The sequence below is a fragment of the Globicephala melas genome, chromosome 11, assembly GCF_963455315.2.
Source record: "Globicephala melas chromosome 11, mGloMel1.2, whole genome shotgun sequence".
In the NCBI taxonomy this organism is placed as follows: Eukaryota; Metazoa; Chordata; class Mammalia; order Artiodactyla; family Delphinidae; genus Globicephala; species Globicephala melas.
Window position 1 is genome coordinate 38,555,827 of NC_083324.2, and position 20,329 is coordinate 38,576,155.

The following is a 20,329-nucleotide window of genomic DNA, read 5'->3' on the forward strand; positions in this document are numbered from 1 at the left end:
AGAAGGCTGGGGGGGAGGTGCTAATTCTAGGCAGTGGGGTCCAAGGAGATTCAGATTCTTAAGCAGATACTATACAATGAGATGCAGTTTGGGAACAATCCTTTGGTAGCTTTGTGGAGGAGTGAGTACAGCCAGGGCAGGTGGAGGACTCAAAAACACTTTAGGTGCAGAATCATCAGGCCTGGGTAAGAGGAAGATCAGGGAGCCAACCCAGGGCTTCTGCGCCCTGGGTTGGCAGAGATGCCTCTGCCTGAGGTTTGGGGAGAGGGAAGGATGACTCTGGCAGATCTTGGCAAGAGAGAATTTTGTGTGTTTGAGAAGTAGGGTGGGGGCCGTGCTGAGGCAATGCCAGGACACAGGGAGCAGAGCAGAGCCAGGAGGCAGTCTGCTGGCTGGGTAAGGGTCCTGCATAGGCAGGGTCCTCGCAAGACTGTCAGTAAAGGCTGTGGGACAGTCAGTGGTGCAGAGTGGCCGAGAGTGCTGCCCCACATGCTTGAGCTCCAGTCCCTCCCCTGGCCTGGCTGGCCCACTCGCCAGCCCTGCTCACCAGCCGTCAGAGAGGTCACACTGCCCATCTGGGTGTCCACAGCAAACAGGTCCTGAAGCAGAGAGGAGGCCATGTGTGGTACCACATCCAACAGCCCTATGGGTCCTGCCCCCACCTCCTCTCTACCCTTTTGGGGACCCTTGGGCCAAGGCCAGAGCTGTGAGTGAGTATGGTGATAGCTACTCAGTGCAGTAGGGAGTGGCCTGAGGGCCTGGGTTCAAATCCCAGTTCCATCACAACTTGCTAAGTGACCCTGGGCAAGATAAGGAATGCCTTTGAGCCCCTTAGAGCTACCCTGAGGACCAAACGATATCTAACCCCAAAGGAGTCTGGCACACTGTGGTGTCCCCACACAGTCCCTGGGAGAAAGCTGCTGTCCCATCTCCATCAGCTCCCCGTATGGTGTTCAGGGGCCCGCCCCAGTGGCAGCCCCCTTGCCCACCACATGGAAATGCTGAGGGTGGGGGCTTTGCATCTCTGCCTCAGGAGAAAGGGCCAAGGGCTCTGTTGTGGGGTACCAGGGCAGCCAGCCCCCTCAAGGAAAAATGAGTCCAGGACAGGGGCAGGCAGGGCCTTAAGGGGCCAGGGAGACCTGTGAGCTGGGCGGTCCACCTGGCAGTGTGTGTGTGCTATGTCCCAGGCCCACAGCTCCTGGGGGTTGGTTGAGGGCTGCCTCTCAACACAGTCAGGGCTCCTCACCTGCCGGCTGCGCTGAGCTGAGTCAAAAACCACTCTCTGGCTGTCAGCTGACCAGCATCCCGGAGGCAGAAGGCTGCAGTAGATCCCAGAGAAGTTCTCTGCAAAGGCAGAGAGCTGGGGGCCACGTCCAAGAGTGGAGGGGTGTGTGTGTGTCCAGACTACGGGTGTGTGTGTGTGTGTGTGTGTGTGTGTGCGTGCGTGTGTATGAGCGTGCGTGTGTGTGTGTGTCCAGACTATGAGTGTGTGTGTATGTGCGTGCGTGCGTGCGTGTGTGTGTGTGTGTCCAGACTATGAGACAGCCCGGGTCGCTGGGGAATTCACCTGGGGCCCCAGAACTGTGACAGAACAACAGCCACATACACGGGGGTACCCTAGGCAATAAGGAACTGCTTGAAGAGGGGGCTGAGGGGCAGAGGCCTCTGAGGGCCCAAGAGAGGCGGAGCTGAAGAGCTTCTGATAGAAACTGAATGCACTGGCATTCCTCTGAGCTGCTCTTAAGGGCCGCTAGGAGGCAGCGGATGCTGTAACCAAGACACCTGTCTGTCTCTAACCGTACTTAGCAGAGTACCTGGCACTCGGGCCTGAATAAATCCTACCCTCTAACATCATCACTCATTTACCCCTCACTACAATCCTACAAAGAAGGCAGGAACAACCACCCTCTCCTCACATAAATAAATGGAAGATCAGGGGGTCAGGATACTGTCCAAGAACACACAGCTAATAAGGGGCAGAGTTCGGATTCAGACCAGGTCCCCACTGCTGCATCCCTGTAACCCAAAGACAGGAAAAGGAGGCCATCCCTTGTCCTTGACTCCTGGAACTGACCAGGCGGCCTAAGAAAACAAGAGACTCACCCCTCACGTCCTTGGGATAGTCTGGGATCCCAAGCAGAGTTGTGAGCACCCGAGACTGTGACTGGAGCTTGTCAGCCAAGAGCCACCCTCCCAGAGACCCTGCTGCCTCAAGGGCTTGGACTAGACAAACGCTGGGGTGGGGGCTGGGAGTGGGAGAATGAGCACCCTTGGGGCAGGACCTGCCAATCTAGTGTACTTTCCGAGACCCCTTGAAGGAGCAGTGGCTTTAAGCAGCCACTGGAAAAACAAGATAAATCTATGGGCTGCGGCACAAGTGAAATAATCTCAAGCCTCAGCCAGCTTGGGCCACTCGGATCTCAGCTTTGGTCCAGCTGACCTTCTATGAGAACCATTCCCTATAGTAATGGCCCCACCCCCTGCAGAGGCTGAACCTGGGGCTGGCCCAGCAGCGGGGAGACTTCAGAAGGAACCCAGGCAGGAAGAGCTGAGGAGGCTGGCCCTGAGCAGGGATAACAGATGGCAGGAAAACAGAACTGCATGTTCCTTGGCACCCACCCAGCCGACACCCCTTACCTCCCAGCTGCCGAGGCACAACGTCCACCACCACGGAGGTGACCCTGGTATACCAGTCATACTGCAACAGAACACAATGGTCAGGCTCACCAGGGGACTGGCAGTGCCCTCAGGGCAGGGAGGGGAGGACCTGAGAGAGGCCTGATGTATCTCCTTTCTGGTGACCTGGAGCAGATGTCTGGAGGGGCCCTTTTACAAGGACTGAGACTCTGTAACTGCCCATTATATCCCAGCCCCTTGCAGAGCCTGGCCACGTGCAGATGAGAAGCAAAGGGAGGAGCATTCTCGTAGACAGAGGATGCTCTCAAGGTGGTGAGTTTTGATTGTGCAGAGCCCCCATGACAGCACTCTCAGCCTCCAGGCCTTGCCTGGAGAGAAGGAAAGGCAGAACTCACACCATCACTGTACCCAGGACAGGAGGTCCACTGAGGAGGCCATGGGGAGATGAAGCTGACCCTTCAGCTCTCATCTGCCATCCCCTCCTCTTGCTGACCTCCCCCCACCCCCACCCCAGCTCACCAGGCACAACTGCCCACACTGCTGATGCGGGACCAGAGATGGGAACCTCAGGTAGACGATGCGACATTGGTCTGGGCTCAGCCGGGGAGAAGAGACAGCCAGAGAGTCATCCGAGAGGAGCTCTGGACCAGACAGAAATGCAAGCATCATGCAGGCTGCCAGGGCCAGTGTGTGTCAGTGAAGCACAGGTAGGTGCCAGCACTTACCACACTTCCCCCCGATGAGGTCTACATAGTACAGGGCTGACCTGGAACCACCAGAGAGACACTCAGCTTCAAGGCCAGTCTGAGCTGCAAGGCCCCCTGCCCTGCCCCTTCGACTGTCCTCACCTTCGATTGGTGCAGAAGCGGATGCCCAGCCGGAAGGGCTCATGCCACCAGCCCACAAACACAACACCTGTGTCTCCAGGGGCCCAGAATGCCTGTAAACAAGACCACAGGGCAGGTGTGAACAAGGGACAGTAGCTCAGGCAGGGGCCCCAGACTTTCGGAGTCATGTAGGCCAAGTCAGCACTAACCTGTCCAGGGGACACACTCTCAGGGACCCCCTCAAGCACAGAGATGTTGCCACTCTCGACATCCAGCACACAGAGTACAGGAGTGCTTTTGGAAACCAAGTTTTCTCCCCAATCTTCGTAAAATAAAAATTGATCCCCCTGAGAACACAAGACACTCATTGCCCAGGCTGTCCTGCAGGAGATGGCCCTGCCCCCTAGAAGCCAGTACCTCCCTGGTTCTGATAGGCACAGTGTGGGCAGAGAGCATAGTGGACCCCAGCACTGCCCTGAGGGGCCTTCATGGACTGGCCATGGCCATGAGCACCTTAATGGCCTGGTCGGGCTTCTTCAGCCTGGCCACCTCGTCATCGCTGCCACTGACGTCCAAGGCTTTGGTCTGAAAGAAGGACTCAGCCTTGGGGCGCTTCTTCTCTGCCACGTATAATAAGTGTGTCTCCGAGTGCGACCAGGACAGGCAGCCAAAGCAGTCTGGGTGCAAGGAAGGCCAATCAGGGGGAGCCCTGGGCTATGGCTGCCCCTCCTGTCCGCCCTGCCTGCTCACCAGCCAGATGCCTCACCATCCTCATAAACCAGCCCATGTTTCTCCAGCGCTGACAGGTTGAAGCTCTTGAGCTTCCGGTTCTTCTCCCAAACCTAAGGACATCTGGGAGTCAGGTTGCCTATCCTCCAACAGAGCCTTATCCGTGGGACTGAGCCCCCAGTTACCCACCACGTGGTCCTATGCAGACTTACCTCCAAAAACTGCTTCTCCTCCCCAGCGCCCGGCCCTCCAGCCTTGCGCAGCACAGCTTTCATGGTGCCTGAAGGAGATTCTCTGCTCAGCAGCCTGAGGAGGATGTAGGGGAGCAGGTCAGTATTACCTCCCACCCAGTGATAACCCATCCTGTCCCCTTATTGGCCACAACCTCTTAGACAAGATTCTTGAGGCTCTGGCCCACAACCGCCCCTGCAGCCCTTCTAGCCCTACCACGGCAGCTGCCTTGCCTCCCTTCCCTGGGGCAGGGACTCTAGTCCCAGCCCAAGTTTGGAGCAAGCCTCCAATGCTTGTGACCATGTCACTACTACCTGAGCTCCCAAGGGTCAGGGATCTGGCTCCTGGCTTCCCTTCTGGGCCCTACCCACACCAAGGCACAGGGTGGGCATTCATAAAAGGCTTGCAGATGGCCATGGCCTTGCCTACAAGCTTCCTCCTTCAAACTTACTCGCCCCGGGTCTCCACACTGTTGCCTGCAGGCCCTGCAAACACCACTGAGTCCGCATCATGGAACACCAGGTACTGGCGGCAGAATCGGATGTTCTCCATGCGTTCCAGGTCCCTCTGGGTCCACTCTGCGAGAAGAGGCATGAGGCTGCTCAACTTGACCAGTCCCAGCACAGGCTACCCCCTCCCCTACCCCACCTCTCTCAGTCTATCTCCAGATATTCTGGGGGGCAGGATGGGCAACACTTGGCCACAACTCTCAAGTCTAGGCCTCCAGAGCCTAGGCTGACAACGTCTTGGAGAGAAACGATTACTGCTCCTAGCATCCACCCTAGAATCTTGAGAGCAGGTGTGGGATACGATGACGGGGGTGACCCTTACAAGGCCCACACTCTGCACTCATGGGCACCATCCCATAATACCCCAAATAGGCCGCCCCCCCATACACCTGTGTGCACAGACCTCTTACGGATGCACTGTTCCACACCCACACTCTCCAAGCCCGGCCTTCTCCACACACCCGTGTGCACTGTCAGGCAGCTAGCCCTCCACGCCCCCCTCCTCTCCACCGACTCCCCTCCATACACACACCAGTGTGCACCGTCCGGTAACAACCCCCGTACTGCGTGGTGACCTCCGGGCCCAGGCAGGCGGCGCTCAGCGCGGGCTGGCGGCTAAGGTCCCGGTACAGCGCCGCCGCCTCTTCGGGCTCGTTCAGCAGCACCTGCGCAGGGGACACAGCAGGGTCAGGCCCGGCCCGGGCTGCAAAGACCACGGGAACCGCGGGCCGCTCCCTCACCTGCCGCTCCATGGTGGCTCTGGGCCGCCGGGGTGAGGCGGGGCGTTCAGGCGCCCGGAAGTGAGAGGCCCGGCCAGTCTCCGCCGCGGCCTTGCCGCACAGTGAGAGGGGCGGGACTTTCGACGAATGAGCGAGGACGATTAGACGAGGGGCAGGGCCTCGATGGTAAGGAGGTGGGGCCTGCGAGGAACAAGTTGGAGCTGCGGCCCCAGGAGTCCTGGAGGGGAAGAGCAGGGACCTCGGGGAAAGGAGCAGGCCTTTCGGGGTGGGCTAGGCTGGAGAGAGGCGAGCTCTGTGGGCCAAGGCCCGGCCTATTACTGGGAGGGGAGGGAATGGGGTTTCCGAGGAGAAGGGGTGGCGCTGTCGAAACGGAATAAAGGAGCGGGTCTGTAGGGAGGGGCGAGGTGTGTGAAGAACGACAGGGCCCACGGGAGGAGGGCAGATGAGGCCGGACGGGGGTGGGCCCTAAGCATCCGGGGGCAGGTCCTGAGAGGCTGCGGACCGAGGACTCCGAAGACACGGGGGTGGGGTGGGAGGGCGGGGCTGAGCCCTGCGAGGGTAAAGTCGAGGAAAAGAGAGATGAGGGGCGGGGGCGTGAGAGGCAGGGTGCAAGCCGAAGTCAGCCCCAGCTGGGGTCTTCCGCAGCCCGGAGGCTAACTGTCGGGTCCTTCTGGTCCATTACGGGGCAAGCATTCACCAGACGGTGCCAGGCCCTGCTCTGGAGGGGCCCTCAGGCCGACGAGAAAAGAAGGGCAGAGGTGCGCTCCTGGCAGGGGGCACAGAGCTCGAGCCCTGGAGCTCCGGGGCGTGGGGCAAAGAAGGGCGGGTGCAAAGGTAACAGGGTGTCGCCTGGTCTTATCGGCCACTAGGCCTACCCCAGAAGCTATCTGCCCCTGCAGCCCTCACCCGCCCCGCTCAGTGGCACCTTGCTGGGGATCATGAGCGTGTGGGCCTCTGTCTGCCTTCCCAGGCCTCAGCCCAAGTTCTTGGGTGTAGAGGGCCTGGGGGGTCAGGCTCCACCCAGAACCAGAGAGCTTCCTGTGGAAAGAAAAACCTGGGCAGGCAGGCTCCCTCAGGACAGTGGCACTGGACTGGGCAGGTTACAATGGCAGAAGAAGGCAGGAGAGGCTGGGCAGCGGTCAGGCCAGCAGCAACGGATGTCCCCTCCTCCATATACCCTGAGCCTGGCTGGTCTTCCACACCTCAGGGCCCTGGCTCCCTGCACCCTGCCTTGCCTTTGACTGAGATCCCACTTGACTGGCCTGCAGCTTCTCCTTCCATTGGATTAGTTAACTAAAAACAGTTTCCACTTTCTGAGGCCACTTAACTTGTGAGCATCCAGTGTGTGCAGGGCTGTTAAGGCCAGAACTGGGAGCAGAAAGAGTGGCCCCAGCCACCAATCTGGGTGGAAAGTTGGAAACTAGGATGTTCATTACAGCATTGTTTATAACAGGAAAACTGGGAACATGGTGCCTGTCCTTGAGGGCATGTGCAGTAGACTGGCTGTAAACTCATGGTGCAGCTCTCTGGAGGCCGGGCACTGGAGGATGAACATCTAAATACTTGGAATGAATGTGTAGAAGTAAGCAGGAGGCTAGAAAACAGTAAGTACTGTGCCTTCTGGCTTCTGTTTAAAATGAAAAAGAAAAACACAAACAGGAAGGAAAGACATGCATCAAGATACTAACTTTAGGGAAGGCCAGAGGTGAGGCTGATACTCGTTTCATTTATCTGTGTTTTAAAAAATTTCTAGCAACTCTGGGTTACTTTGATAAGGAGGCTCTCCCATCCTGAGGAAGGACTAAGATCTAGCAGCCCCCAAGAGTTTGGGGGTTGGAGTGGACACAGCAAGGCAGACAGGTGTAGGGCTTGTTGGCAACACCAGGGGGCAGCACCTGCTCACCTGCTTCCCCAGGGAACCAGGCCCTAGAAAGCTGTTTGTGCAGCCCCGACACTCAAAGGCTGTGGAGGCACAGTCCCTCAGCAGTCTGCCCAGTGAGCTAACCGCTCCCTCCAGGTCCAAGCATTAAACCTGCCTTGGGGCGCCTTTGTGGAGAGGCCCACTGTCTTTGGACAGATTGGTATGAACTCAGCCCTGGCCTTGCCAGTACTTCTGCAACTTTGCCTTTTCACTCTTTTCCCTTTAACTGTGAAAAGATAGGACTGTCACAGTTTGGGGATTTGTTCCTCTGCCTACGCCTTCCCGTTTCAGAAACCATCCCAGAGACAGTCTGTAGGTTGTTTATATCAAGTCCTTTTATTCTGATACCACAGAATTACCTTGTTACAATACAGGGGGAGGGACACTGAAGTACCACGAGTTCTCACAGAGCACAGGAGGACGGCACACGATTCACAAGGTCATGTGGAGGACTCGGGTCATTCATTGCACTTACAACTGTAAACTTGTTTGTTTGACTTTGTACAGCACTCTTCCCCCCTCAAATAAAGAAGGAGAGAAGGAAAGAAAGGGAGAGAGGAAAGAAGGGAGGCAGGGAAGGAGTGAGGGGGAAGCAAAAACAAGACATGGAAGCTAGCAGAGGAAAGGCATTGGGCGGCCACCACTCTCCAGGGCACTGCACTTAGAGAGAAGGAGCTGATTTGATCCCAGAGGCCAAATGAGGCAGACACACACACACATACACACTCACACACTTGTTCACATGCACACACACACAATATCTCATGACTTCCATGGCTCTCCAGTGCCACCCCAGTGCACATGGCAGCAGGGCTGCTGGTACCCAGGGAGACAGAAGTGATATCTCTGAGGAGTTTCAGTTGGTCAGGCCTGTCCCTCTGACCCTGTCGGAGTCCACAATGACAAGTATTTACAGAATGGGGGGAGGGGGCACGAGGGCAAGGGAGGGGCCAACAGGCCAGGACCTTGTTGTCATGGTAAAGAATCTGCCTGGAAAACTCCCCACAGGCTCCAGAAGACAGGCCATGGTTGCTGCCACTGCTGCCCAGTCATCATGGGCCCTGAGACCACCCTCTCTTCCCAAGGACTAAGTGGATGGTGGGGAAGCGGGGTGTCACTGTGAATGCATTAGGCCCTGAAGTAGACAGAGGCGGCAGTGCCCTTGTTCATGACACTGGGTCGGGAGAGGGTGTAGAGAAGGCCTGGATTGCATCCCAGAGAACCCCTTGCCCATGTGGAAATGTGCTTGGTGCTCCCCACTGCCCAAGGCATCGAATGCTGGTCCCTCAGCCTCTGGCCCCCAGAGCCGCAGCTGTATCCACACAAGGGCCAGGACACCTGTGGCCCAGAGGCCTGCTCCAGCCACCTTCACAAGGGGTGATAGGCACAGATGTGTCCTGTGGATACACTGGGGGTTAGGGAGTGGCAGATGTCAGAAATTTCAAACTCAGAAAGCTTGGCCAGAAAGGAGATTTGCTGAAGCGTCAACATTGGAGAGCGTGAAACTAGCTTTGATGGAGGCTGACCTGCTGTCATCTCCCTGCCTGTTCCCTGCTCCTGGTCCCATCCCTTGGCCTTTTATCGGGAGGATCGCTGCATTAGTCCCTCATGTATCCAGCCACTAGGCACATCCCCACAAAGACCTGGCCCTGGGTGGTCAGAGGTGCCAGATGGTGGCCTCCTTCAGCCCTTGCACAGATGGCCTCATACAGCCCAGGCCTGAGCTCTGGGATGAGGCAGGTGTCCCGTTGGATGGGTGAAGCCCAAATCCAGAAGGGCGGGGTCTTAGGCCCAACACAAGGGTTGACAGCCTCCTATCTCATCCACAGCTGCCAGAGGTGGGCCAGGATCCCTCTCTGAAGGGGTTTGTAGACCTTATGGGAAAGAATGAGAAATGTGGACCCCTGAGAAATGCATGGTGCAAACCAGAGCGCTCTGGAGGAAGGCCAGGCCTGGAGGGGTCGGGCAGCTACCACCTGCCACACTCTTGGCTCAGTCTTAGAGAAGCTGATGAGCAGTGGGATACTTAGGCTTCAGAGATAGGGGCTGGCAGGGAGTTTAGGTCCTGGAGACAGATGCAGAGAGTGTCACAACAGAACCTTCTGTAAGTTTTGTTATTGAGAAGCTTCCCAAGAAACTCAGCTTGAAGCCACTGTCTATGTGAATATGCACTCTGATCAAAGATGACACTGTCAGCTGTCCTCACCACAAATGCCAAAACTCCAGCTCTTCCTGAGCATTCTCTGGCCCCCTGGCCAGATCTCCTGGCTCACAGACCTTTGAGCCTCCCAGCCACAAAGGAGAAGTGCAGTCAGGAGCTGGGCCCTACCCTTGGCCTCTGTCCCTCTGGCTACAGACGCAGCCCAGCTCTGCTCTTCAGCAGTGCCCTGCTGGGAAGGGGCGACCAGATGTCTCTGGCTCAGGGCTGGGATAAGTGGGGGAGTGACTTACAGATGGAAATCCTACAGCAAACCTTCCGAATGTTCACACGCACACATCCTGTGCGGGCTCCCACCACATGTCTCCTCAGAGACATCTTGGTCAGAGAAACCTGCAGAGGGTGTGGGGCCTTGTACTGCCGGGCCCACAGCCTGGCATGCTCAGGCAGCAATTCCGGCGGGTCCTCACTAGCTCGTGCAGAAGTTAGCTAGAAGCACTCCTGAAGGAGAGGTTCTGAGACAAAAAGAACTCCAAGCAAGAGGGTCGAGCATTGAAAATGGATGAAATCGTGCAAAGAAGCTGCGAGCTGTGCATGCTCCACTGCGGGACAGGCGGTGACTCGCCTGGCAGCAGCGAGTCCTGCCACAGGTCGAACATGCCACAGACTGAGAATTTCACATACACAGTGGGAGCAGGGGAGGGGGAAGGGAGCGAGGGGTTTGATATGAGCATATCTATCCAGTTTCTCAATTGCAGGTTTGCAATTAACTCCTTATACATAACACAGAATTTAATAAATATTAACAGTTGTCTTTGAGGGTTTATATTTCATTGCATAGAACGTTAGAGATGAGACTTGTGGCTGTGCCCAAGGTGAAGGGAGGCCCCTAAGGGAAGGGCCTCAGGGAGGAACACTGCCCAGTCCACCAGGTGGATGGACGGTGCCACACTCCCCAGCACAGGGCCCTGGGCCCTTCCCTTGGCTGGCAGAAGCCCTGGCCCCTCTGCTCTGAGCATGTCCACTGGTGATGGCTTAAGAAGGACTGGAGTTGCACGGTAAACAGAGGCGGGCTGAGGGGCCTCCCTAGACCCCGCCCTGGGGTTGTGCTCTTGGTGGCCTGCTGCCCACTATTGCTTCTAAGTCAATATTCTCCCCATGCTGAGCAGGGGCAGAGCAGAGAGGGAACCAAACCATCAGTCACAAGGTGGTGGTGGAGGGGAGAGGCAAGGAGGTGAGCCGAGAGAGCGAAGAGAGAAAGGGTGGGGGGAGAAATAAAAGAACAATGTTTATGAGGTATACACTTAAATCAAACTGAAATAATTAAGGCTGTTCTTGAAATCAAAAGAAATCCCCAGGTGTACGAACGAGGAGCCGGCTGGTCGAGACAATGGTGGTGCCGCTGGGATGCTCACGATGACTGGGGGTGATGGCTTTGAAGATGGTGGCGGGCGTGCTAGCACGCGGCCACCCACGGGCTGGGAGAAGCCTCAGCCAGCGCCCACGCTGCTTTTCGGTGCTATGGCCTCTTATTTCAGCGATGAGACAGTGTTAGGTCCTAATGTTTGTAAAGTTCTCCCAATCCCACGCTAGCCACATGGAAGTCTGCTCCGGTGTCACCCAGGGGGCAGGGTGAAGGGGGCAGGGCCCTGTGGCCACAGAGGGATCTGGGCCAGCTGGAATGTGAAGGAAACGGAGCCCAGGGCCCCCAGCCCTCAGTCAAAGCCCCTCTCCAAGGCTGTGGAAAAACTTCTGGCATTGTGGAGGGAGGGCAGCGTCCGTCAAAAACAGGCTGCGCGCGCCCAAACTCTGTGTATAACGCATTGGTAGCCTGGCTGGCCAGGCCGCGGAAGGCGGCTGTGGGAAGAGCAGCAAGACTGCCGCGTGACAGGGCCTGAAGAGAGGGTTCCTCCCTCCCAACGACGGCTACGCCTTGAAGGTGGTGCCCTGAGGAGAGCAGGGTCTCTGGAAAGACAATCACAGGTCCCCCTGGGCCAATGGTCCCACTTGACCAACAGATGTTTCACCCCGGCAGCTGCTGTTAGAAAACATCCCGTCCTCAACTGAGGCCCGCCTGCCACGTCCCACCTGGTGTGAGTCTTTGGGCCAAGGTTTGCCAGATTGTAGATGCTTGGAGGAGAAAAGGGGGGAGGGGGAAAGGAAACAGGAAAGACAGAAGAATTTTGTCAAGAACTGTGGACAGCTGCTTCCCGCCCGCACTCCTTCCAGCTGTCTGCCACAAGCTGACGGCCTGGCTCCTCCTCACCCACGGGATCCCACCCCACTGAGGCTGGGGGAGAGGGGTGCTTGGGCAGGTTTGAGGTCATAAAGAGAAGATCAGGAAGAAAGAATCAGGTTGGCCAGGAAGGGCCATTTCTTTAACACAAGTTGCTTTTTGTTTCTTAAGAGTGAGGGAGATGGGATTTTGTTTAAAACAACAAGCCTCTCCCAGCCCACTTCTGAAATTTCCACAGAAGACACCAGGAGATAGACACTCACAGAAGCACTGACCACTTGGCCCACTCAGCCAAATGCCAGAACTTGAGGGTGATTCTTTTAATTACAAAGTTAGTGGTCTCAGTAGCCCACGCACATCGTGTGACAGGACACAGAACAAAAGGAACGACGCAAGTGGTTCCTTTCCCCCCCTGGTAACAGTGCCCTACACCCAAGGTGGGTCCTGCCATAGACCTGGTCCATGGGCTGCCCCTCTTTCCCCTCCCTTCAGCACAACTTCTGATTTCATACCTGTTTCAGGGCAACTCAGAGGAAACATCCAGCTGGGTGGGAAAGTGTCAGGGAGCCCGCTGTCGTGGGGTGAAGGCAGGAAGAACACTGAGGTGCTGCACTGTGGCTACTCTAATTAGAATAAGTTCCGGGCTCTTTACTTTCGCCTACAAAGCCCACCCCAGCTGGCTCCTGCCCCCTCTGACGTCACCCCGACCATCTCTCCCCTCCACTGTGGATCTAGCTGTGCTGGCCTTTTGTCTGTCCCTGAGGCCTATCTGTCTCATCAGAGCCTCTGTGGGTGCTGTTCCCTCACTGGGCACATCCCACAGCAGCCTCTTCTCCTCCCTTGAGCCTTACCCATCACTGACCACTTTCTCTAGAGTGGCCCCCTCCATGCCATAACCCTGCGTCCCTGGCTTCAGAACACTTATAACCTTCAGAAATTATCTTTTAATCTCATTTTTTAAAAACTTATTTATTCTCTGCCCCTCTTAACGGGCTGTCAGCTTGAGAGGGCAGGGACTTGGTCTTGTTCCCTGCTGGATCCCCAGAACTCAGAACAGGGCCCAGCACCTACCTAGGGCCTGACAAACATTTATTGAATAAATGAATAAATGGATGGGAAACTGGACCTTTCCAGTTTCCCTGCTAGTCCTCCAGAGATAGGTGGCCCTTTTGGCACTACACCTAGCTCCCTCCCACAAGCAGGCCAGGCCTGGGCAAAGGCCCTTGCTGGCCCCAGCGCTCCCTCGTGATTTGCTTGTTGAGTGCCTGGCCCTGCCAAACACACACCTGCTCACTATGAGAAGCACCCACACCTCCATACTCTTTAACAGTAGAATTCGCAAAGGCGCGGTAGGAAGAGGGTCCCAAGGCTATGGAATGGGAGGAGGTGGTCCCTGGCTGTGCGCAGAGCAGCACCAACAGCCAGCCTACCCTCCCTGCCATCCTGCATGATGTACCGCTTCCTCCTTCCCGCCCAGAGGCAAGGCCAGGTCCAGAGGAGGCTCTAGGCAGAGGCTTCAGATCCTGCTTTGGCCATTGCAGCCCAGAGAGAGCCAGGGCTCCCATCCTGAGGCCCTTCCACTCTCTCCCTGGGCTGACCTGGTCTGGAGCTGAGACTCCTGTCTGGGTGACCTCCCTTTCCACTCCATCCCTTTCCTGTCTGCCTCTCCACTCATTCTGCTTTTCCACCTTGCAGGTCTTGAACTCAGCCTGTGAAGCCAATTGTATCTTGACGTCACACCAAGGAGTGCTAAGCTCTGCAGGGTTTGAGGACTCCAGCCTCATCTGAATGTCTGGAGCAAAGGTCCCAGCACTAGGCCTCAAGGACGGGGCTTTCGAATCAGTGCCTAGTGTACAGACCCCAAGTTGTGGGGCACGGTTTGCTCTGCCGGGCCCCTTTCCCAAGGTTACTTACCTGACTCACCTCAGCCAGCTCAGTGGTCTCTGCCTCCCAGGTAGCAGCTGGGCCCATCCTAGCTGAAGGAAGCCCACCAGGTCCCTCCTGGCTCACACTTACAGGAACTGGGTCAGTCTGGTCAGCTAGGCCTTGGCCCTTCACTCCCTCCTCTGCCTCACCCAACCCTAGTCCTGATACTCACTGTTATACGCAGAGTCCAGAGCTGCGCCCAGGCCTCTGACTCCAGAGATTTTTCCACAGCAATGATATCATCTCCCTTCATTTCTTCAAGAGCCTGTGGAGCATTTACAGAGGAGGGCTGGGAGGAGCTGTATCCCAGGGGGACCCACCTACAACCTAATGTCAACTCATAGCTTTAGGAACCCTGTTGGGGGCTAAGGGGTGGTAGAAAAGGACAAAGGGATGTTGGCCTTGGCTTCCCTTTGCTGGGGACCTCTACTGTGTTGGCCACATGTTGGGACCTCTGTGCACAGGGTCCCTCTTCCTCTTCCTCCTCCCACTCTCATAGGGGAAGGACACTGCAGCTCTGGCCACATCACCCACTACTGAAGACCACATTCCTCCCAGAAGACCCCGCAGGACTTAAGAGCCCTGACTCGAGCACCAGGAGAGGGTGGGTACAGGCAGCTCATACTCACCCTGCAGGGCATGGTCACCAGAAGGAGGAGAATTTTTTGCCAAAAGCAGACACAGCTGTGACAGAAAAAGGAGAGAGGTGTCAGGAAGTCGGGCTAGGCTCCCTCCTAGTCAAGGCCGTTTGGCACAGTGAAGCCAAGCTCAGCCTAAGGGGCAGGGACTACCCAGAGAACCACTAGGCCGCAGCAGGTGGGCCCTCGGGCTGGCCTGTGCCTGGGTGACTGAGCCCGGAACCAGTCCCCAGACCCGACCTCTGCCAGAGTAGGGCCCTGGAGCAGCCGTCCACCCTGGACCTGGCTGTAGGCAGTGCGTACCTTCCGTCAGCTTGCCGGCCTGCTCTGCTGCCCCACCAGGGAGGATCTTGGAGAGCACACTCTCCCCGTCGGCACCTGGCTGGCCGGCAGGAGCCCCTGGGGTCCCTCCAGGCTTGGCTCCAGCCTTCATGCCTAGGGGTAAAGAAACCACCATCATAAGCTGTGCTTGGCCTGGCTCTTCAGCGTCTGAGTGGGAGAGCAGCTAAGAGGGAATCTGACCACGGGTACCCTGTGAGGTGGAGGGTGAGGAGGAGGATAGAGAAATAAAGAGAGGAAGGTAAGAGTGGGAAGAAAGGGGGTGGGAGGAAGCAGCAAAAAGGAGACTGAGGAAGATAAAGAGGGAGAAAGGGAGGAATAGGCAGAGGAAGATGAGAAGGCAGAGGAGAGAAGGGAAGGGGAAGGAAGGAGACAGTAGGAATCCATGGTCCTGGCCCTGTGATCACCAGCACCTTCGAGGCTCCCTGCCCAGAGCTGCCTGGGCCCTAAGGCCCCAGTGCTGGTGATCTCATTGGCTCATTCTAACCCCAGGCTCGTTTCTGCTGGGGAGGCCTGCAGTGCACTGGGCACCTTCTCAGAGAGCAGTGAAGGCATGCAGTGCAGGGGAGCTCAGGGTGCCAGTCAGCACAGGAAGAGGGCAGCCCAGGTACTCTTGGTCATAGCCAAGGGCATCCAAAGGCAGGCTCACCTGCAGGTCCAGGTCCTGGTGGTGGCTGGGCCTGAGGAAGTCTCCCCTGCTGGGGTGCTTTGGCAGTCCCTTTAGAGCCGTTCGCCTGCTCTGCCCGCGGCTGCAACACAGAACCCATAGCTGAGCTACCACGCGTCAACTCTGCCCAGCCTGGAACCAAGGGGCTGTCCAAGCTGCAGTCCCAGCATCCACCCTGGGGAGGATCCACGTACTGGAGCCTTACTTACTGGCCCTGATGGCTGCGGGCCTGTGGCTGTCGAGGGCCCTGGCTGAGGCTTCCCTGCTGGCTGGCTGGCAGCGGGGGCCGGACCCCGAGCAGCTGGCTGGCCCTGCTCCTGCAGGCGGGCCTGCGAAGGGGCCTGCTGCAGAGGCTGTAGCCCGAGACCCTGCTGCTGCTGCTGCTGCTGCTGCTGCTGCTGTGTCTGCGGCTGGCGTGATGCTGTTGCTGAGGGCGTCTGCCTGGATGGAGGAGGCTGTGACTGCTGTGGACCTGGAGCTGCCTGCCGACCTTGCGACTGCAGCTGGGGTTCTGGCTTTGGCTGCAGTGCAGCGGGCCCTGAGTGGGCCTGCCGGGAGCCCTTCTTGCTCTCAGAGGCATGATGGTACGCTGATGGAACACGGGATGGCTGTGAATATTCACCGGAGCTGGGGTACCCAGGCTGACCCTTCTTCTGCACGGTCGGGGCAGGGCTGGGCTGAGGGTGAGGCCGGGCCTCATGGCGACTCAGGTCTCGAACGTGTGGTTTGGCAGCACGCCGTCCCGGCTCCTCGCCAGTGTGGCGGCCTGAGTGCCGCCCGTGGTCACCATGGTGTCGGTGTTCCTTGGCTGAGGCATGGCGGCCTGGGCCACCCTCATCGTGTGGCCACAGGCCCTCCTCGGGGGGCTCATCGTAGTCGTGGTAGCCGTGCCTGGCAGGGCCTCGCTTCTGGGAGGAGGAGGAGACTGCGTGGCCCCCGTGGTGCCTGAACCGGTCAGAGCGGGCATCCCGGGGCTTATCAAACCAGTCTGTCTCCTCCTGGCCCAGGTGATACGCTTCAGGGACCAAAAACAGAACACCATCAACCCCCGGGCTGGCCGCAGTGGGAGGCCCAGCTGAAGCCATGCAAGGAAAACAGAGGGTGGGCGCCACAGCCACAAGCGTAATGCCAGGCCCCAGCCCCCTCCCACAACCGGGCCAGGGCGCGGGTGCAGCAGGCAGGAAGGGCAGCCTGCAGCAGGGCCCACTGGGTGAGGCGCCAGGCCAGCCCCACTGAGACATCTCAGGGCTCAGGGCCCCACGGGCGGGCAGGCCCCCCAGGTGCTGAGCATCTGCAGAAATCACCCCCAGCTGCCATTACCTTCGCTGTCGGAAACTACGCAGTGGGAATCATCCAGGATGTAGCCCTCCTCACACTTATGCGCGTGGGCTCGCGGTCCATCCTTGACATGCTCCTGGACGTCAGGCATGGAGTGGCTGGAGCAGAACTGTGGGCAGGTGTCCCCCGGGGGGAGGGTGCCCCCAGCAGGGTGAGGCCGCCCCAAAGGGCTGACGGGGCTCTCCTCTTCAGAGGCCTGGCTCCGCATGGGGGGCCGGGGCCGGCCATGGGCCATGCTCAGAGATGAGGGCTTGGGGCCCGCTTTTTGAAGTCGCTCCACAGCCTCCCGTTCCCGCTCGTATCCCTTGGCCCGGCCACTGACGTCATGGCTGGAGAGCTTCTCCCCGCTGTATGCAGATGCCACCCGGGACCGGCTGCTCCCACTGTACACGCGGTCATCCTCTTCCACTGGGTCCCGGCTGGACACCCCATAGTACCTCTGCTGCTCATACACATTCTTCTTGAGCCCATAGGTGATTTCGTCCTGGAACTTCCTGCCCCGAGAGGCCAGGCTGCTGCTGACTGCAGAGGACGGGTAGGAGGCCAGGTCTGACTCTACATCCTTGGCCTCTTCGATAGGTGAGAACTTGGAGATCTTTTGCTCCATGCCCTGCTTCCGGTGCTTGCTGCGCTTTGAGGAGACGGCAGCCGGGGCCAGGCTCTTGGAGGGATGCTTGGGCCCCACGGGGCCTGGGATATACTTCTCTGCTCGAGCCCCGTGTCTGTAGTCACTGTCACTGTAATAGTGGGTGCTAGCTAGTCGGCCATTGCTCTCCACGCTCCTGTGATGGCCGCTCTTCCCACGGGGGTCGTAGGAGTCCTCCTCGGATTCTTCCTCCCCTCTGGTATAGCAGCAGGGCAGTGTGGGCCCCTCAAGGACACCTGGTTCTCCTGGCTCTTTCCCTGGACGCCCACTGCTGCTCGGCCCCAGGGGCTCCAGCTTCTGGCTGTCAGGGGCAGTGGAAGCACTGTCCTTGGTCAGCTCACTGATGTCGTCAATCATCACATAGTTCCGAGGGACATTCTGCTCCAGGCTGGTGTAGTGTGAGTCAGAGGGGTAGGTGGGGGCTGGGCTCAGGCTCACACCACTACGGTCACTGGCCCGCGGCAGCTCAGGGGCCTTTCCTTGTTCATAGCTGCTGCTTACTGCTGGGCCACTATAGCTGGTTTCAGACGAGGCTGCAGACATGGTCACGACAGGGCTGGCGATCACCTCATAGTTGGTGGGCACCTTCTGCTCCAAGTCGGCTAGTGATGTCTGGCGTGGCTTCTGGTGGGGGGTACGGCTGTCAGTCGGGACTGGGTAAAGGGTGCTCTGTGTGGTTGGCATGGGTGTTTGGGCTGTATAATGGCCTGTGGGACGGAAAGCCTGCTGGCTTGGCAGGCCAGGCTCAGCAGGGTAACTGGTGCCGGGAGGAAAGGCAGGTGCTGGGTACGTGCTGGGGCCAGGGTAGGTGGGTGCCTGGTGGGCTGGGAATCCATTCTGTGTTGGCCCACCGCTGCCTGCAGCATACTGTGGCGCCGGAGGTGGGAACCGGGATTGCTGGAAAGCAGTGGGGCCGGAGGGAGTGGCAGGAGCAGCGGCAGTGACAGGGAAGTCTGCATACTGGCCAGCCGGAGTGGCACAGCCCTGGAGCCGCAGCTGGTTGAGCTCACTGTCTGACAGGTAGTCGCGATGCTCACTGAGACCACGCAAGGGCGGGTAGTCACGGCCACCCCGGTCTCTGGCCAAAGACTCTTTGCGCTGGGTGATGCCCAGCTCCAGGTACTTGAGCTTGGCGTCGATCTCCTTCTCCTCCTCATCCAGCTCTGCCTGCTTCTTGCGCAGCTTGGTGGACTCGTGCTCCACCAGCCGCAGGTCCCGGTCCAGCTCCCGGAGCAGGCTGGCCTTGGTGGCAGGGACAGCGGCGGGCCCCACCAGCCCACGCTGCAGCAGGCTGGCCGCATACAGTTGTGGGGGAGCCTGGCCAGCCAGGGGCAGGTGAGCCTCCTCTGGAGGGGGGCTAGGCAGTGTCCGCTTCACCTTGCGGACCAGGCCGTTGGGTGGCAGCGCCGACACCTGAGACAGAGGGAAGGGCAGGCAGCACTGAGACCCACGGTGTGGGTGGCCTGGCAGGCACAAGGTAGAAGAGCCCTCGCCTGGGCTCGGGTAGGGGCTGGGCTCCACGCCGTCAGTGCCCCGATTCACCGGGCAGCCTTGAGGCCTGCCCTGCCCACCCACTGGCCTTGGAGGGAGGGCCTGTGATCATCTTACAGGCCTTCTCCTTCCCAGACCTCGGGGCAGTGGGACGGGAGGAAGCAGCAGATGCCCCTCTGTGCTGATGTCTAATACTGGCCTGGCACACAGCACGTCTCCAACAGGCTTGCCACCCTCCGCCTCCCACTGAGGGTACTGAGGTGAGGAGAGTACAGGTCTGGCTCTGGGTTTGGGTCCTAGCAGCTGGCAGGAGCCAAGGGCAGTGGAGGGCCATGGACAGGAGTGGAGTGGGTCCTGGGCCCACCAGGTTCCCTAGAGGATCATGACAGGGGGCGCATGCTGACTGGATGTCAGGTGCTGCAGGCTCCGAGTCTTTTCTGCCTCCTGCCCTTCTCCTCTCTAAAGTGAAATGCAATTCAGCCACCTGTCCGCTCTCCTCCTCCCGTGGCCCTGTACCACCCTCTGTCAAACTGTGCCCTCGGTCTGGCCCCAGCTCCCTCCACATCCCTGTCAGCCCACCGCTCTCTGAGGCTGCCAGGCTCCTCTAGGGCCTCTCCAGCCCTATCTCTGGCTACCTGGCTTCCCAGTCAGGGCTCCCTAACATGTTCTCCATGGGGTCCTCCTCACCTGCCCGAGGCTCCACATTGCCTAAAGGTCCACATTGCCAGAAGCTTTGTCCTGGGTCCTCCCATCGTCTCTAGCTCCCAGGCCTCTGGGTTTTAAGGGCCACCCAAATCCCCTAAACACACTGGGGACTGACATCAGGCTTCTTACCTTTTACCTTGCCAAGAAACTACATAAAAGCCTCCCACCTACTTTCACCATATGTCATAAAGGAAATGATAATGTGTCCCCAAACCTCAGGACGAAGGGTGGCCTTTGATGGAATGGAATAAATTTCCCTCCTTGAACTCCTCACTCTGTTGTCTGTCTTTTGTCATTTGGTCTCACACCATGAGTGCCCATCGTGGCGTGGCACCCCCATGGCCAGCCCATAGGACCTCTGTGCCGACCCTAGCACGGAGCCAAAACCACCTGCCTCTCTGACGTGCCTTCCCTGCCAGCCCAGACTCCTGATCCCACCCCCACCCCTCTGGCCTGCATACCCCAGGGCTCTCCACAACCCAGACTCACCTCCACAACCCCACCCCGACGCCTCACCTCTCTCCTCTCTGCATCACACTCAGAAAACGGGTAAATATACCTCCCAGTGCCTCTGGCTCCTAGGCGGTCTCC

The 20,329-nt window shown here is 58.4% G+C and overlaps 2 protein-coding genes across 7 annotated transcripts in view; both read right to left on the reverse strand.

Annotated features, from left to right (window-relative positions):
- Nucleotides 1-5,824, reverse strand: part of APEH (acylaminoacyl-peptide hydrolase) — a 16,763-nt gene extending 10,939 nt beyond the window's left edge. For 2 of the 5 annotated variants that reach the window (XR_009565701.1, XM_030867136.3), the window contains exons 1-13: nt 5,674-5,823; nt 5,466-5,598; nt 4,876-5,002; nt 4,406-4,499; nt 4,231-4,306; nt 3,978-4,141; nt 3,674-3,811; nt 3,486-3,577; nt 3,363-3,403; nt 3,157-3,278; nt 2,638-2,698; nt 1,247-1,344; nt 548-599 (exon numbers count right to left, since the gene is read on the reverse strand). Coding sequence is in view for 4 of the 5 variants with exons in the window: in XM_030867136.3 (XP_030722996.2) it covers nt 548-599; nt 1,247-1,344; nt 2,638-2,698; nt 3,157-3,278; nt 3,363-3,403; nt 3,486-3,577; nt 3,674-3,811; nt 3,978-4,141; nt 4,231-4,306; nt 4,406-4,499; nt 4,876-5,002; nt 5,466-5,598; nt 5,674-5,685 (1,210 nt within the window). In the remaining variant the exon portion in view is untranslated. Of the gene's footprint in view, nt 1-547; nt 600-1,246; nt 1,345-2,637; nt 2,699-3,156; nt 3,279-3,362; nt 3,404-3,485; nt 3,578-3,673; nt 3,812-3,977; nt 4,142-4,230; nt 4,307-4,405; nt 4,500-4,875; nt 5,003-5,465; nt 5,599-5,673 lie in introns of all 5 variants that reach the window. The other 3 variants (XM_060307388.1, XM_030867137.2, XM_060307389.1) reach the window with 3 other exon arrangements.
- Nucleotides 5,825-7,905: 2,081 nt separating this feature from the next.
- The window catches only part of BSN (bassoon presynaptic cytomatrix protein), a 91,353-nt gene continuing 78,929 nt past the window's right edge, over nt 7,906-20,329 (reverse strand). For both annotated transcript variants that reach the window (XM_060308525.1, XM_060308524.1), the window contains exons 6-12: nt 16,879-18,955; nt 15,768-16,573; nt 15,541-15,640; nt 14,856-14,987; nt 14,544-14,598; nt 14,087-14,179; nt 7,906-11,882 (exon numbers count right to left, since the gene is read on the reverse strand). In XM_060308525.1, the coding sequence (XP_060164508.1) occupies nt 14,558-14,598; nt 14,856-14,987; nt 15,541-15,640; nt 15,768-16,573; nt 16,879-18,955 (3,156 nt within the window). In that variant the 3' untranslated portion in view covers nt 7,906-11,882; nt 14,087-14,179; nt 14,544-14,557. The remainder of the gene's footprint in view (nt 11,883-14,086; nt 14,180-14,543; nt 14,599-14,855; nt 14,988-15,540; nt 15,641-15,767; nt 16,574-16,878; nt 18,956-20,329) is intronic.